The sequence below is a fragment of the Pseudoliparis swirei genome, chromosome 20 (genome assembly GCF_029220125.1).
Source record: "Pseudoliparis swirei isolate HS2019 ecotype Mariana Trench chromosome 20, NWPU_hadal_v1, whole genome shotgun sequence".
NCBI lineage: Eukaryota > Metazoa > Chordata > Actinopteri > Perciformes > Liparidae > Pseudoliparis > Pseudoliparis swirei.
Genome location: NC_079407.1, coordinates 26,999,721 through 27,017,169, shown reverse-complemented (window position 1 = coordinate 27,017,169; position 17,449 = coordinate 26,999,721). Strand labels below are relative to the sequence as shown.

General features: G+C 36.5%; 1 protein-coding gene across 1 annotated transcript; it reads left to right on the top strand.

Annotated features, from left to right (window-relative positions):
- The first annotated feature begins 489 nt into the window (after positions 1 to 489).
- On the top strand, positions 490 to 17,411 carry LOC130211198 (probable E3 ubiquitin-protein ligase HERC4). The gene is made up of 23 exons (XM_056441915.1): positions 490 to 734; positions 1,628 to 1,778; positions 2,649 to 2,725; positions 3,016 to 3,243; positions 3,950 to 4,041; positions 4,121 to 4,248; positions 4,453 to 4,607; positions 5,157 to 5,212; positions 5,538 to 5,623; positions 5,715 to 5,774; positions 5,875 to 5,965; positions 6,518 to 6,698; positions 7,939 to 8,090; positions 8,981 to 9,100; positions 9,958 to 10,056; positions 10,198 to 10,377; positions 11,811 to 11,951; positions 12,954 to 13,120; positions 13,786 to 13,852; positions 13,943 to 14,013; positions 14,838 to 15,021; positions 15,671 to 15,773; positions 16,877 to 17,411. The coding sequence occupies exons 1-23, from the start codon at positions 515 to 517 to the stop codon at positions 17,110 to 17,112; spliced, it is 3,045 nt and encodes a 1,014-aa protein (XP_056297890.1). The 5' UTR covers positions 490 to 514; the 3' UTR covers positions 17,113 to 17,411.
- Positions 17,412 to 17,449: the final 38 nt, after the last annotated feature.

Below are 17,449 nucleotides of genomic sequence, written 5' to 3'. Positions count from 1 at the left end.
CTACTTCGTATCTTTTTATTTGTAAGAACGACATTATGAATCGTAAAAGTATTTTAAAAAAAGACCAAAACAACTTGTGACCGTCGGTTGGGCTCATGATGCCTTCACGTTTCCTGTTAAGATCGTAAATTACACTACTCGTGCACTGTTGCTTGCCTTTAGTCGAAAGTAAATTACAAATTGTACTACAGTATAAATCTTGACAGAAATGTTAGAAAAAAAGCGAACTCTTGGTCTCATGGTGCTTTCCAGTTTCTAAGTAATATCGTAAATACCTTCTTTATTGTTTGCCTTTAATATAAAATAAATTACAAATTCTACCCTATAAAGTTAGTTATTGTTAGACATTTTAACAAGAGGCACTCACTCGATATTCTACTTTACACCCAAATAACGGGGAGCCGAAGTGCATATTTCCGAGTGTCGTAAATACCACCGACGGCACGTGAACGCAGCATCTTCGGAGATAAATAGCCGCGCGCGCGCCACTCGGGCTGTAAAGGTGAGCGGAGACATGGTGCTGCTCTACTTTTGGGGAGACGGCTCCAGCGGGCAGGCCGGGGCCCCGGGGGCCCTCAGCCCGGCCCCGTGGACCGTGCCCGGGGTCATCACCAGCGTCTGCTGCGGGGCCCGGTGCTCGCTGCTCCTCACGCGGGACGGAGGCGTGCTGTCGAGCGGGCACAACGCGCAGGGACAGCTGGGACGGAAGAAAGCTAAAAATGAAAAGAAGCCAGGTAATGGAGGTGATGATGCAACTCGTATCATGTGCATTTAATTGTTTTTTTATTGTTTTTATCTGATAGTCAAATTAGTTTGTTGCCCTTGTTTTAAAGTGTCACATTTCGGTTTCGTTTCTCTCAGATAACTAGCGAAACTTAACTGAGCGCTTTAAAGGGCGGTGAGTTCAAGTGCTGCTGGGAAAGTCGGACATACTAATACTAATTTGACTAATGGGCTGCGTTGCGGGAATGGTGTTTGTAAAAGTATTCATTCAGTAAAAAATATATATTTGGACATATGTATATACGTATTTTATATATTTTATAGATATATATACGTGTATATACATGTGTATATATAGGTGTGTATATATCTATTTAAGTTTATATTTATATATATATATTTATTTATAAATGTGTACATATCACACAAGCGATATTGTGCGGTCTTACAAAATGTTTACACAATGATAAATAATCATCAATAATGTGGATATAATCGTAATATATAATAATAAAAAAGGTAAATAACAGAACAGCTATAAAATATTGCCATAAAATATAGTTGGCTACTTTCCACCATTATTAATAAGCACTTGTCACTTGTTCTACTCTATAGATTATAACACATTTTAAGCAGTTTAGGGTTGAATACAGCACTCTATTAGATATGTATATTTATATATTAATATATTATTTTTTAGTTCAATGAGGCTTTTCCTGGTTAAATAAATACATTTAATAAATGTAATTAAATACATTTAAATACAATAAAATAAATGAATAAAAAATTTAATGAAATACTAAATTAAATAAAGTAAAATATATTCTTAAATTATATTACATTAAGAAACTTTTTTTTAAAGGATTGTTACGCTGTACACTGTCTGTGGTTGTCTGTCTGTCAGGTCGTGTGGAGGGTCTGGGCAACGTGGTGTCGATAGCCTGTGGTCAGGACCACTGTCTGGCCGTGTCTGCGTCTGGACACGTGTTCTCCTGGGGCGCCGGAGAAGACGGCCAGCGAGGCATTTTACCAGATCAACTGTGCAACAGACCGAGGTGAGAGTTCTGTCGTACTTAATGTATGCATGTATATATATAATTGATTATATATTTATTTATATATATTTAATTATATAATTGATTTTACATATATACACTACCGTTCAAAAGTTTGGGCTCTCCCAGACAATTTTGTGTCTTCCATGAAAAATCACACTTTTATTTATCAAATGAATATAAAATATAGTCAAGACATTGACAAGGTTAGAAATAATGATTAATATTTGAAATATTAATTTTGTTCTACAAACTTCAAGCTCAAAGGAAGGCCAGTTGTATAGTTTATATCACCAGCATAACTGTTTTCAGCTGTGCTAACATAATTGCACAAGGGTTTTCTAATCAGACATTAGTCATCTAAGGTGATTAGCAAACACAATGTACCATTAGAACACTGGAGTGATCGTTGATGGAAATGGGCCTCTATACACCTGGAGATATTTCATTAGAAACCAGACGTTTCCACCTAGAATAGTCATTTACCACATTAACAATGTAGAGAGTGTATTTCTGATTAATTTAATGTTATCTTTATTGAAAAAACAGTGCTTTTCTTTGAAAAATAAAGTCATTTCTAAGTGATCCCAAACTTTTGAACGGTAGTGTATATTCATTTATATAATTGATTATATATACATATATTTATTTATATATAATTTTATTTTTGAAATATATATATATAATTGTTTATATATTTATTTATATATATTTAATTGATTATACATATGTATATGTATGTGTATATATATTTATATCATTGATTATATATATATTTGTATTTTTATATATATATATAATTTTATTTGTGAAATATATATATACATATATTCATACTGAAGCCGTTAAACCTTTTTTTGTCACATGCAGCCGTGTCCCGATTCCACTACAAATCCCAGTGATTCAAGTTGCATGTGGGAACTCCCACTCTCTGGCACTGACTAGAGGTAAGACCCTGAACACACCTTTTACATCTGTGTTTATATGGAACAGCAACAAGTGAGGGTTTTCATAGAAAACATAAAAAAGTCATAGAATAACATTTAAAAAAAGTTATTCATATATATGAACCCTGAAAGTATATTTAAGCAACAGAACATTTAAATCACCTCCAAAGTGGTTAATGACACCAGCCTCTTTTTATCTTATTAATAACACCTGTTTTCTCGGTGTGTAGCCGTGTACAGACGATATATATGATAAAGTGTGTTTAACTCTTTGTGTTCCTCTCCTGAAGGAGGCGATGTGTTCTCGTGGGGGCTGAACAGTCACGGTCAGCTGGGCCTGGGGAAGGAGGTGGCCCTGCAGTACGTCCCGGATCTGCTCGTCGCGCTGACCGGCGTGGCGGTGACCCAGATCTCAGCCGGAGCGACGCACACTCTGTTCCTCACGCTGCCGGGCCGGGTGTACTGCTGCGGAGCCAACGCCGCGGGCCAGCTGGGGCTCAACCGGGTGGACGCCAACGGTACAAAATACATAATATATATATACATAATATATACATATACATATATATATATACATATGAAGAAGAAAAATATGTAAAATATATATCTAAATATATATATGAAGAAAAAAAGAATATATGTATAATATATATATTTTTTATATATAAAATATATATATGTAAAATATATATATATATACAAATATGAGAAGAAGAAAAAATATTTATTATATAAATATATATAAAGAAAAAATATATGTATATGTATATATATAATTTATATAATATATATGTATATTAATATATATATATTATATATATAAATGAAAATACATACATGTATAATATATATATAATATATATATATATAAAATTCTATGGATATAATATATAAATAAAAATGATGTATAATATATATAATTATAAAATATATATAATATATATATAAACGTTAATATATATATATAATATATATATATATAAAACAAATTATATAAACAAAATATATATATATATATTTATATGAAATATATATAAAGACGAAGAGGTGTGTTCACACCAAGTGAACTTATGGTTCGCAAATTTGCGCAATCTTAAATTTAAATCCTGGGTACTAACAGATGCGTTTAACAACCTGATTCTAGGGTCTTCCATCTTATTTTACTCATTGCATGTATAGTTTTGAAGTCAGCCTCTTCTTCCCATGTCTCTTCACCTCCACCAGGCAGGTTCAACGTCTGCATGGTTCCCGCCCTCCGAGCTCGAGGCGTCTCCTTCATCAGCTGCGGAGAGGCTCACTCTGCTGCGTTGACGCGGGTACGACGTCTGATCAAACGTGTCCATCTTCACTTTGTGTGGACGATGACGTCGCCGCCCTTCATCTTGTGATTCCTAGGACGGAGAGGTTCTCACGTTTGGGGAGGGCCGCTACGGTCAGCTGGGTCACGACTCCTCCGCCGACGAGCTGATACCCAGACGGGTCGACGGGCTCCACGGACCCGCCGCTCAGATTTCATGTGGCAGGTAAAAAAATGGGGAAAAAACAGGCAGATTTTTAAATCAGAAAAAAGACAATGCCAAGAACTGCCCTGCTGGTCTCGCTTGTCTTTTCCAAAGCACGGCTCCTTTTCAAATGAAGGATTTTTTTATTCTGTGCTTACAATAACTCATAACTAATTCACTAATTTGAAGTATTTCTGTTTTAACATCTGTTTCTCGTCTCTTCAGACGTCACACTCTGGTGTTGGGCTCCTCCGGCCAGCTGTGGGCTTTTGGCAATGGAGCCAAAGGTCAAATCGGGACCGGAAGGTCAGAGGACAGTCTGACTCCCACCGTGGTGGAGTTCCCAGGGACCACCGAGGGTGCAGCCGCCGGGCCCAACGGTGTGTGTCTGTCCAGATTGTGTGTCTGTCCACAGTGTGTATCTGTCCACAGTGTGTATGTGTCCACAGTGTGTGTCTGTCCACAGTGTGTTCTTTAGTCATCCCGGGAGATGCATGTTAGGGATGTAACGTGGCTCAACTAGTGGATGAAGTTTTGAGTTAAAGATGGTCCTGGTTCTTGGACTATTCCAATATACAACCTTTTTATATATATATAGATCATTATTTATTTATATATTTATTTCTATTTCTATATTTATTTATTTATATATTTATATCTATTTATTCATGTGTATATATATAAATATATTTATATTTGTTTCTATATTTATTTATATATATTTATACATTTATATTTATGTATGTATATATTTATTTATATATATACATGTATATTTATTTTTATATATTTATTTATATATATATTTTTGTATTTCTCTTGTTGGTAGTTAGATATTTTTTTAAAGTAAAAGTATACCGGTTGTGTTGTGTGAGTAGATGTTTTAATACCAGCAGATGTAATTATCTAATTAAATGTGTTTTTATTAGACTTGAGAATCTCAGCCGGGTGGAACACGAGCTTCACTTACACTTCACCCACACAGGTAATGTACATCTACAGATTTCACCAGAAATCCACCCTGATTTAATAATATATGTATATATATATGTATATATATATAAATAATCTATAAATTCAATTAATATATAGTCATTAATTAAAAGAATTATTCTGGTGAATTAAAAATGTCCATGACTATTGTGTCATGATCATTTATTATTATTATTATTGTTATTATTATTAGATTATTTGTATTATATTGCTATTATTATAATATTTATGTTGTTATTATTATTATTATTATATCTTATTTTTATTATTATATTGTTATTATATTATTATTATTATTATATTGCCTGTCATTTTAGAGCGGGGGACAGATAACTGGACGACTCGATGAAACCAAACTACAAAGATGGCTGTCGGCGAGTCCCGGCGACGCGGAGGCCAAGAGGTCCTTTTAATTCATAAATTAATAAGAATGAAACATCAGTCTCATAACTAAAGTGTTTTTTTATTATTTTCTCTCGTTGTTTATTCAACAGAGAAATAACTTCCATGTTTCTGACGAGCTCAAGTCTCGTCTCGAGCTTCACGAAGTCTGAGTGAGTGAGCTTCATGATGAGGATGATGAGGATGAAGAGCACGATGATGATGTACTCCTCTCCCTGGGGCTGCTGGTTCTAATCCTCTGTCGTCGGGCAGCTCGTCTCCGGCTGACGACCTGACCGTCGACCTGGAAGCTGCCGGACGAGCTTTCGATCGGCTGCTGGCGAAACCGTGGATCAACCAATCGGTGACGAGCACACGAGTTCCTCTGGTCACCATCACTTAGACCACGTGACCTGTTGCTTTAGGCCTTCTTCTTCTTTTTCTTCTTGCTCTTCTTCTTCTTGTTCTTCTTTTTCTTCTTCTTGTTTTTCTTGTTTTCCACTCTTCTTCCTCTTCTTCTCATATTCTTCTTCGTCTTGTTTTCTTTCTGCTTTTTTCCCTTCTTCTACTTGTTTTCCATTATTTTTATTCTTCTTCTTCTTCTTCTTCTATTCTGCTTCTTTATAAATATATATATTTAAAAAAAATACATATGTATAATATATATATAAAAAATATATCTAAAAATATCTGAAACTTTTATATATATATATGTATATATATATTTTAAAAATATATGTTTTAAAATATATAACAACAACAAAACAAACAAAAACAAAATATATATATATATACAGTATATAAAGGCAAATAGTTCGTTACAGTAAAAATGTGAGGTACAATTTGAAGTGTATTTCTTGACACGCGTGTGCATGCTGTATGACCATTGTCATCACATCTCATATTTCCCACGCAGGTGAACCTTACGCCCCTCATCCAGTTGCTCTTTGCATCAGCGTCGGCCCTGAAGGCACCAGAGATCCTCCTGGTCCTGCTCACCTGTCCTTACTTCCAGTCTGAGGCTCACGTGATACACGGCGTGCTGACGCTGGCCGTCGTCATCGCCAAGCTGCAGGAGAAGACGCTGGAGACACTCAGTAAACCGCTTCATTCATATTATTACTTTGTTTAATTGTTTCTTTTATTGCAGGTGTGGCACAATTATCCTTGAGCTTAATGTATGTTTTTTGACGATGCTAAATTGTTTAAAATGTAGAATAAGAGTCATTAGATGAAAATATATATAAATAAAATAGACATTATTTATTATATTCTACACATCACAAAATAGACATTCGTTATTGAATATGTCACTTTCACTCAGCGTGCTAAATTGTTCTAATCAAAGTTTAAAATGTAGAATAAGAGTCAGCATGAGATAAAACTATATAAAGAAAATAGACATGATTTATTATGTATATCACAATATCTATATTGATTGCATCATTGCAAATCTTGGCAATTAGCCGAGCGTTAGCCTTTTTTGTTTTTTATTTTTACCTGACCATTTATAGAATTTGACGAAATACAAATAATTATCGTTATTTTAGCTGGTTGTAGTTAATTTCAGAATATCACCAAGTAACGTTCAGGGATAAACAATAATTGGACTTAAATTAATTTATTATTGACATTTTTTATTAATTTTGTCCTTACACAGGATTTTATTTTAATTTTTTTAATTTACATATTTTAATTTGTCTGACACAGGATTTTTTATATACAGGACTGTCTCAGAAAATTAGAATATTGTGATAAAGTTCTTTATTTTCTGTAATGCAATTAAAAAAACAAAAATGTCATGCATTCTGGATTCATTACAAATCAACTGAAATATTGCAAGCCTTTTATTTTTTTTTATATTGCTGATTATGGCTTACAGCTTAAGAAAACTCTAAAATCCTATCTCATAAAATTTTAATATTTCCTCAGACCAAGTAAATAAAAAGATTTATAACAGCTGAGTGTTTGTCAAGGCTCAGGAAACCCTTGCAGGTGTTTCGAGTTAATTAGACAATTCAAGTGATTTGTTTAATACCCTACTAGTATACTTTTTCATGATATTCTAATATTTAGAGATAGGATATTTGAGTTTTCTTAAGCTGTGCCATAATCAGCAATATTAAAAGAATAAAGGCTTGCAATATTTCAGTTGATTTGTAATGAATCCAGAATGCATGACATTTTGTTTTTAATTGCATTACAGAAAATAAAGAACTTCATCACAATATTCTAATTTTCTGAGACAGTCCTGTATATATATATATAATATATTTATTTATATTTTTTAATGTTTTTCTTAATCTGCATCATTGAGCTCCTGTTTGCGTCCTGCAGGGCGCGGCTGGTCTTCTCTGACCCCCCCGGTCCTGAAGAGACACATCGAGGTGTTCAGGAAGGCTCTGGGCTTCATGCTGAGCAACGGGCTCCTGATGACCCACAACCCGGGGGTCAAGTACCTGCTGGAGGCCCTCAAGCTCCTCTACAGGGTCAGTGCTGTGTGTCCGGACTGTGAGACGCTCATCCCTGGAAAGGGCTCTAAAAAACAGATTGACCCATAATCTATATGAAATCTGAAATAAACACAGATATTTAGGGTTGATTCTAGCTCGCTTTACTTTGTGCTGTAACTCGTCATAAACTTTAAAAACCTTTATTTAACCAGGTGAAACCCATTGAGATCAAATGTCTCTTTTTCAAGGGTGACCTGGAGAAGACCGACAGCAACACAAGAAACACAAGAATAAAAAACATAAGAAACACACAGTTAAGAATAAAAAACACAAGAAACACACAGTTAAGAATAAAAAACACAAGAAACACATAGTTAAGAATAAAAAACACAAGAAACACATAGTTACACAGAAAAAAATAATCACATAGGTACAAACAAAAACATAATAATCACATATTTACAAACAAATAAACACAATAATCACATATTTACAAACAAATAAACATAATAAACACATATTTACAAACAAATAAACATAATAAATACATAGTTACAAACCAAAAAACACAGAACAAGACAATAAAAAAAGAAACTGAAACTTAATGGACGGTGACATAGCGGTTAATTTGAGACACATTTTGTGAACCGGCCTCCGTTTCTTTCATCTTATCTTTAGAAGCCGTGAGTCGCGTCAATTCTTGAGTTTTCAATTATTCTGCAGCACATTCATAACCCCAAAGCGTGTTTGGTGATTTTCTCCAGCAAAGTCGTCTTCTCAAGACATTTTTTGCATTGGTGTGTGATCAGGATTAACAGTCGTAGATTTTGAAGTTTTCCATCGATGGAATTCTATTTTTCTATTTTTTACTCGACTTTTGCTCCGTTTCTTTGCTAATATCTCTTTTTATTATGTTTCTTTCACAGGCAAACAAATGTGGAAAGTCGTACAAAGTCCCTCTGGACACGTTTTACGTGGAGGAGATCAGCTCGACGGTGGAGGTGGTCGTCGACTTCACGCGCTGGACGGAGCATTCCGGCCTCGAGGTAACGACACGGTCCTCACGCCGCGTCACGCCAGGACGAACAAAGACGCTCACGCCCACAAAATGTTCACAAAATGGCGGATGAATTGTTATTGAAATAACAACTTTGTGTGCTTTTTCAAATAATAGAATCACTTTGAAGTAAACCTTATTCCTCCATCAGACAACACAATAAAATGTGCAATCACTTTGTTAAAACAACACAAATAAAGTGCGAAAAATAACTAATGCTTTTTGAGGCTGTAATGAACCAGTTTTCACAGGTTTCACAATAAAGTGCAACCTGTGAAAAATAAGACTAACAAGTTCAAATATTTGTCAATGAAGAGTTAAACTGAGTTTTACGTTGCTTATCTTTTCAAAACAACAATAACAACAACCTTTGCAAACCAAAACGAGGTCAGATATGTGTGAGTCATCACATTTTCTGATGATCATACGCTGCAATGAGCTCTCCACTACAAGCGGTTAAAAACAGGTAGGAGACTTGACACGGACACTCTTAATTCATGCTCAATGTTGAGCTTTTATTTTGAAGGGCAACAGCAGAAAAGGCGATCTCACGGAGGTGGGATGTGGCGAGTCGCCAAGAATCTCGGCTATTGCCTAAGAATAACATAAACATTTACCATTTATTTATTAATTTCTAAATTTTATGTTTGTTTACTTTGTACTTTTGTAATATGTGAAGTTTTCAATAAAGGTTTTGAAATAAATAAAATATTTTCCCCTTGCGCCCCACCTGTAATACCTTCGCGGCCCACTAGAGTTTGAGAACCACTGTTATCAACAATCTGTTGTTGTTATTGCCTTTTCTGAAATGATATTCTCTGTAAGTCATTTATTATTTCATTTCAGGATGTCGTCGGCACACCGGCCATCTTCTGCCGCTTCCCGTTCCTGTTGAACCTGCATTGCAAGGCGGCGTTCTTCAACATCTACGGATCCATAGAGAAGGTGGAGTACGTCGCGAAGAGACGTCATTTTAGTTATTTACCTGACGTCTTTGATTTATATCGTGTGCCGTGTAATTTTTAGATAATTGTTTTTTGCCGCTGTGAGATTTCTTTATCAAAGACTTTTATTTTGAAATCACAGGAAGCTCAGCGCGTGGCGTTTGGTTTGTCGCTGTGGTGTCCGGAGGAGCTGAGGGTGCAGCAACACCTGAGCGACGCCGCGCCCGCCTTCCAGCTCACGCTCCGGAGGACGCACCTGGTGGAGGACGCCTTCAGGCAGCTGGCGGCCGCCGACCACTGCGCCTTTAAGAGGGAGCTGCTGGTATCCTCCTCCTCCTCCTCTTCTTGTTGTTGTTGTTGTTCTTCTTCTTGTTCTTTTTGTTGTTTTTATTTTTGTTCTTGTTTTTCTTGTTGTTGTTGTTCTTCTTGTTTTTATTTTTGTTCGTTTTTGTTCTTCTTCTTCTTGCTCTTGTTGATCTTGTTCCTCTTGTTCTTCAGTTGAGCAATTATTTATTTAATAAACTAAACTATAGTAATTATTTATTTAATAAACTAATCTATGGTAATTATTTATGAAATAAAATGAACTAGTAATTATGTATTTAATAGACTAAACTAGTAATTATTTAATAAACTAAACTATAGTAATTATTTATTTAATAAACTAATCTATAGTAATTATTTATTAAATAAAATGAACTAGTAATTATTTATTTAATAAACTAATCTATAGTAATTATTTATTAAACTAAACTATAGTAATTATTTATTTCATAAACTAAACTATAGTAATTATTTATTTAATAAACTAAACTATAGTAAGCCTCACCCCGGTTCGTATGGATGTGAATGAATGTTGGTGGTGGGGGAGGGGCCGTAGGCGCTGATTGGCTGCCACGCTTCCGTCAGTCTGCCCCAGAGCAGCGGTGGCTACTGATGTAGCTCACCACCACCGGGACGACTGTGTGTGTGTGATTACTGGACTCTGGACTCTGTAAGCGACTTCAGGTATTTAGAGAAGCGCTATATAAAATTGAAGTACTCTAGGTTGAATGCACTTATTGTAAGTCGCTTTGGATAAAAGCATCTGCTAAATGACATGTAATGTAATGAAGGTTATTATTATTATTAATAAACTAAACTATAGTAATTATTTATTTAATAAACTAAACTATAGTAATTATTTAATATACTAAACTATAGTAATTATTTATTAAATAAAATATACTATATTAATTATTTATTTAATAAACTAATCTATTGTAATTATTTATTCAATAAACTAGTAATTATTTATTTAATAAATTAATCGATAGTAATTATTTATTAAATAAACTAAACTATCGTAATTATTAATTAATAAACTAAACTATAGTAATTATTTAATAAACTAAACTATAGTAATTATTTAATAAACTAAACTATAGTAATTATTTATTTAATAAACTCAACTATAGTAATTATTTATTTAATAAACTAATCTATAGTAATTATTTATTAAATAAACTAGTAATTATTTATTTAATAAACTAATCTATAGTAATTATTTATTAAATAAACTGAACTATAGTAATTATTTATTTAATAAACTAAACTAGTAATTATTTATTTAATAAACTAAACTATAGTAATTATGAGTTTGACAAACCAACACATATGCAAAGTGGAGTTCAGGGACGTCACCCCTGCATGCATATTCATTATTAGTGTTTATCTCATTAAGATGTGTTCAAGGATTCTATTCTTGTTCCTCAGGTGAGATTCGTAGACGTCAACAAGGTGACGAACGTCAACAAGAAAGATTTCTTCCTGCACGTGTTCGATGAGCTGATGGCGCCGGAGTCCGGACTGTTCATGTTCAACGACACCAAGACTCTGGCCTGGTTCCCCCCCAAGGTCAGAGCACTATTAATTAATTAGTTATTATTATTATTAATTATCTTTTTTTATTATGGAAAGGTCATGGAAAGGTCATGGAAACCCATTGGTCCACATGTGTGTGAACCCTGTGTCTTGACGTCCTCTCACATGTATTGTAATGTGCAGTTCATACCTTCGTCCCATAGGGGGCAGTGCAACACTACTTTTCTGTAAACAGCGTCAGCGCTCAGTGGAAGCTACTTGTATACTTTAGTTTATCTTTATTATTTTGGTTTCTGGTACCTCAGGAACACCCGGAGTGGAGTTCTACTAATCATTTTTGAATAAGCACGAAACTAATCTTTCAAATTTTAATTTTATTGGCAACACGGCACCTTTAAAACTTTTAAGACTGTCGCATATGAGTGAGCTGAGTTGAATGTGCTTTTTTATGTCTAAAGCTGCATTCACACCAAAATATATATATATTTATATAAATTTATATATTTATTTATATAAATATTTATATATATATATATTTATATAAATGTATATGAATATTTATATAGATTTATATTTATATATATAAATATATTTATATATATATTTATGCATATATATATATAAATATATATGTATATATTTATATAAATATATATGATAATAATGTTATAACTCAAACACGAGGGCGTTAGATGTATGTTCAGACGTGTGTGGGACGTCCTCAACACGTCTGAAGCAGAACTAGTGGTGAGTTCTTCATGGTGGATGAAGGAGATGAGAACTGTTTCCACGGAGTAAAGCCACAGAGATAAGCCCCGCCCCCTCTAAGCCCCGCCTCCTCTAAGGCGCGAATGAAGCGAAAAACCAGAAAACGAGTAAAGTCACGCGAGTAAAGCGTTGCGAATATTGTCGTTCTGTTGTTGTTGTGAGCGCAGCATCAGCTCTGTACATTCTGAACATCTTTTATCGTGAACACTTTGACGGCATCGCGTCAAATCCTAATCACGTTGTTTTTCCATCATCAACCCCAAACAGCCCAAAGTGGAGGAGAAGACCTACTTCCTGTTGGGCGTCCTGTGCGGCCTGGCGCTGTACAACAACAACATCGTCTACATGCCGTTCCCCCTGGTGCTCTTCAAGAAGCTGCTGGGGGGGAAACCCTCCATGGGCGACCTGACGGAGTTCCAGCCCGTCGTGGCCGAGTGAGAACCTGGACATGTTCGACAGAACCTGAAACATGTTCGACAGAACCTGAAACATGTTCTACAGAACCTGGAACATGTTCAACATAGTTCTAATAGATAATAAGAAGTAGTCATAATAAACAGGGTGTTTTCTTCTTCTTTCTTCTCATTTCCTTCCTTCTTTCTTCTTCTTCTTCCATCATTCTTTTCTTCTTCTTCTTTATTTCCTTCCTTTCTTCTTCTTCTTTCTTTCCTTCCTTCTTTCTTCTTCTTCTTCGTCTTCTTCCTTCTTCTCATTTCCTTCCTTTTTTCGTCATTCTTTTCTTCTTCTTTCTTCTTTATTTCCTTCCTTTCTTCTTATTCTTTCCTTCCTTCTTTCTTCTTCTTCCTTTCATCTTCTTTCCTTACTTTCTTCTTGTTCTTCTTCATCGTCTTCTTCTTTCCTTTCTTTCTTCTTCCTTCCATCTTCTTTCCTTCTTTTCTTCTTCTTTCCTTCCTTTCTTTTTCTTCTCCTCCTTCTTCGGAGTTGCGTCTGGATTTTTATTCTTCTCTTTTTAAAATATATCTCTGCATCCTCAGCTTTATTATTATTATGAAATCATCCCGAATTTCCCGCGGATAATAAACAGTGTTTGTTGACGTCGTCACAGTTGGATTAAATCTCTTCTCTTTTGGACGTTCAGGTCTTTGAGGTGCATTCTGGAGGACTACAGCCCCGAGTTGGTCCAGAGCCTGGAGGTTCCCTTCGCTGTGGGTTCATCACCATCAGGAGGACCGATGCCGTGTGTCTGATGCCGGCGTACGAGACGCTCATATTCTCATCCGGCTCTTCTTCTGCAGGCGGCCTGGGGCGGGGAGGACGTCGAGCTGGATCCCACAGAGACGGGAAAACTGGTGACGGCGGCGAACAAGTACGCGTCCACAGATCTTTAAACGTTGAACATTTCAGCCTGCAGGGTCATGGAAAACCTGGAAAAGTCATGGAATTTAAAAATGTTTATTTCCAGGCCTGGAAAAGTCATTGAAAATATTTGTATCCCAAAAAATTTGGGAAACTCATTGAAATTTGTTATATTTATTATGTTCATTTACGCAGTTTGATTAAAAGAATAAACATTTATTTAAATATGTATTCTTTTAATCAAAGTATTGTCTCTCATTCATTTGTCATTCAAGGTTTATTAATTACTCATGTATATATATATATATATATATTTATATAAATATATATTGGTCATGGAAATTTGGTTTAAGGTCATGGAAACCCATTGGTCAGCATGTGTGTGAACCCTGTGTCTGTGTTTCTTGACATCCTCTCACAAAATTACTTTAAACTATCCCAAATCTTTTTCTTAAAAAAAAAAAATTCTAACAACTATATTTCCTCTAAAGTTGTAGAAAAAGCAGCTTGGACAGTTGCTTTTGAAGCCACTTCTAAAAAGTACCAAAAAATATATATAAGTTTAAAAAAAAGGTGATTAAAACTTCTGATTCACTTTAAATGTGCAGTTCATACCTTCGTCCCATAGGGGGCAGTGCAACGCTACTTTTCTGTACCTAGCGTCAGCGCTCAGTGGAAGCTACTTATTCTGGTTTCTGGTACCTCAGGAACACCTGGAGTGGATTTCTTCCAATTAGATGCAAACTGATTTGATTTGGGGGGGGGGGGGGTCAAAGGTCACCGTGACCTCACAGAACCTGCAACGTGACCCGGTTTATCTATTTCTCTCAATAGAAAGGCGTTCGTGGACGCCTTCGTCCGCTACGCCTTCGACACGTCGGTGGAGGGCCCGTTCGGGGCCTTCAAGAGGGGCTTCTTCAAGGTGTGTGCCGTCGACGTGGTGGAGTTCTTCCAGCCCGAGGAGCTGCAGGCGGTGATGGTGGGACAAGAGAACGACGACTGGGACGTGTTCAAGAAGGTCGGGAAGCGTTTCACCTTTTAGAACCTCGGAAGAGTCGGAAATGTAGAACCGGAGATTTATTTACTGCTTTAGAAGTTCATCAGCGCCTAATATAGAGTTGACCAAACCCAGAACACATAAAGACATAACATACACGCAGAACCATGAAGGGGCATCTAGAACCAAACATGGTTCTTCAGAGTGATGCCATGGAAGAACCATTTCTGGTTCCACAAAGAACCTTTCAAACCAGGGTTCTTTAAAGAACCATTTCCTTAAAGAGTTCTTCAAAGAACCTATAAAGGTGTCTCAAAGTACCTTCAAATGGTTCTTTAAGGCACCATTTATGGTCCCTCAAAGAACCTTTCAAACAAGGGTTCTTTAAAGAACCATTTCCTTCAAGAGTTATTGAAAGAACCTTTAAAGCTGTCTCAAAGAACCTTTTAAAGAACCATTTAAGAACCTTTATTTTTCTGTGTAGGAAATGAAACTTATATTTTGGGTACGAGGCACTGCGATCGGGAAACACTTGTTTTCTGTTCATCATATTTCATAAAGTGGCTCGTAACTGTCTGTCGGATTCACGTCGTGAAGAAGAAGATAAACAAATGTGAACAATGTAGTACAAACATATTAAAATCCTTAAATGTGACATTTCCCCCAACAGAACGCGGTGTATGAAGGAGAATACCACGACGAGCATCCCAACATCCTGAGCTTCTGGGAGGTGTTTGAGGATCTGACGCCGCAGGAAAAGAAAAAGTTCCTTCGTAAGTACGAGACATCGGACGTGTTCATGACCGTTCGTCATGTTGACTTCAAAGAGGAAGTCAACAACAACACAGGCAAAGAGGCCTGAAGGGAGGCAACAGCGCCACCTGGGGACTCACCCCGAGAAATACAGGTTCAACAACCTGAATATAGAGTTAGAGAAATGTTAGGGACACAGATTCAGTCCTGATGTTCGACTAGAGACGAGTTCAGTCAAAGGAACCAGGAGAATCATCTGGAAATAAACAACTAAGAGCCAAAAGATGCAGAACAGAAGTGAAAACAAGTCAAATAGGTCAAATAGTGGAAGCAAAATAGGCAAATTGGGGCTGCAAAATAGGTCAAATAGGGGAAGAAAAATAGTAAAATAGGGGCAGCAAAACAGGTAAAGTAGGGGTGGTAAAACAGGGGAAGCAAAATAGGCAAATTGGGGCTGCAAAATAGGTCAAATAGGGGTAGATAAACAGGCAAATTGGGGCTGCAAAATAGGTCAAATAGGGGCAGCAAAACAGGTAATATAGGGGAAGCAAAACAGGCAAAATAGGCAAATTGGGGCTGCACAATAGGGTAAGCAAATTGGGGCTGCAAAATAGGTCAAATAGGGGCAGCTGAACAGCAGAGGGGACCAGGAGCCTCCTGAGGGGCCTCAGTCTCTCCTCCTGAAGGTGTTTCATCCTCAGTCTCTCCTCCTGAAGGTGTTTCATCCTCAGTCTCTCCTCCTGAAGGTGTTTCATCCTCCGTCTCTCCTCCTGAAGGTGTTTCATCCTCAGTCTCTCCTCCTGAAGGTGTTTCATCCTCTTCTCCTGAAGGTTTCAGTCTCTCCTCCTGAAGGTGTTTCATCCTCAGTCTCTCCTGCTGAAGGTGTTTCATCCTCCGTCTCTCCTCCTGAAGGTGTTTCATCCTCCGTCTCTCCTCCTGAAGGTGTTTCATCCTCCGTCTCTCCTCCTGAAGGTGTTTCATCCTCAGTCTCTCCTCCTGAAGGTTTCAGTCTCTCCTCCTGAAGGTGTTTCATCCTCCGTCTCTCCTCCTGAAGGTGTTTCATCCTCAGTCTCTCCTCCTGAAGGTGTTTCATCCTCTCAAGGTGTTTCTTCCTCTCCCCCAGTGTTCCTCACCGGCTGCAGCCGCGTGCCGTTCCGCGGCATGCAGAGCGTGGTGATGAAGGTCGCCGTGCTGCCCGACGCAACCGAGCTGCACCTGCCGGAGGCCCTCACCTGCCACTTCCTGCTGCTGCTGCCCATGTACCTGCGGTACCCGGCCAGGAGGACCATGAGGACCCGGCTGCTGGAAGCCGTCAATCACAACCGAGGCTTCTGGAAGGACGCGGACATCCTGGATTGAGCGTCGTTATTTAATTATTATTTAAGTATAACCAACTTATTCATTGAGCTTCAGTCACTGTGTTTGTGTGAATTTTTTTTCTATTATCTATTTTCAAAGTTTTGAGTCACAAATGTCAATTAGCAAAACATTTTGGTACTTAATTAATCATTAACAATAAATGTATAAATTCTAAACAAATAAATGGAAAATGTGTTGATAATAGAAAAACTAGAAAAAAACAAAAAAGTGTGATAACAAAATGTATTATTTCCATGCTTATTGCTTTTGTTTTTTACCTAAATAAATGCTTTTCTCTTCTTGCAGCTTATGATTTAAAAAAAGTAATTCCAAAGTG

What these genes read in the sequence shown, in the direction of transcription:
- LOC130211198 (XM_056441915.1), top strand. Translation starts at nt 515, where the DNA reads ATGGTGCTGCTCTACTTTTGGGGAGACGGCTCCAGCGGGCAGGCCGGG. An exon ending in CTCTCTGGCACTGACTAGAG is followed by an intron (nt 2,726 to 3,015) that starts GTAAGACCCTGA and finishes CCTCTCCTGAAG; the next exon opens with GAGGCGATGTGTTCTCGTGG. An exon ending in TGGCCTGGTTCCCCCCCAAG is followed by an intron (nt 11,952 to 12,953) that starts GTCAGAGCACTA and finishes AACCCCAAACAG; the next exon opens with CCCAAAGTGGAGGAGAAGAC.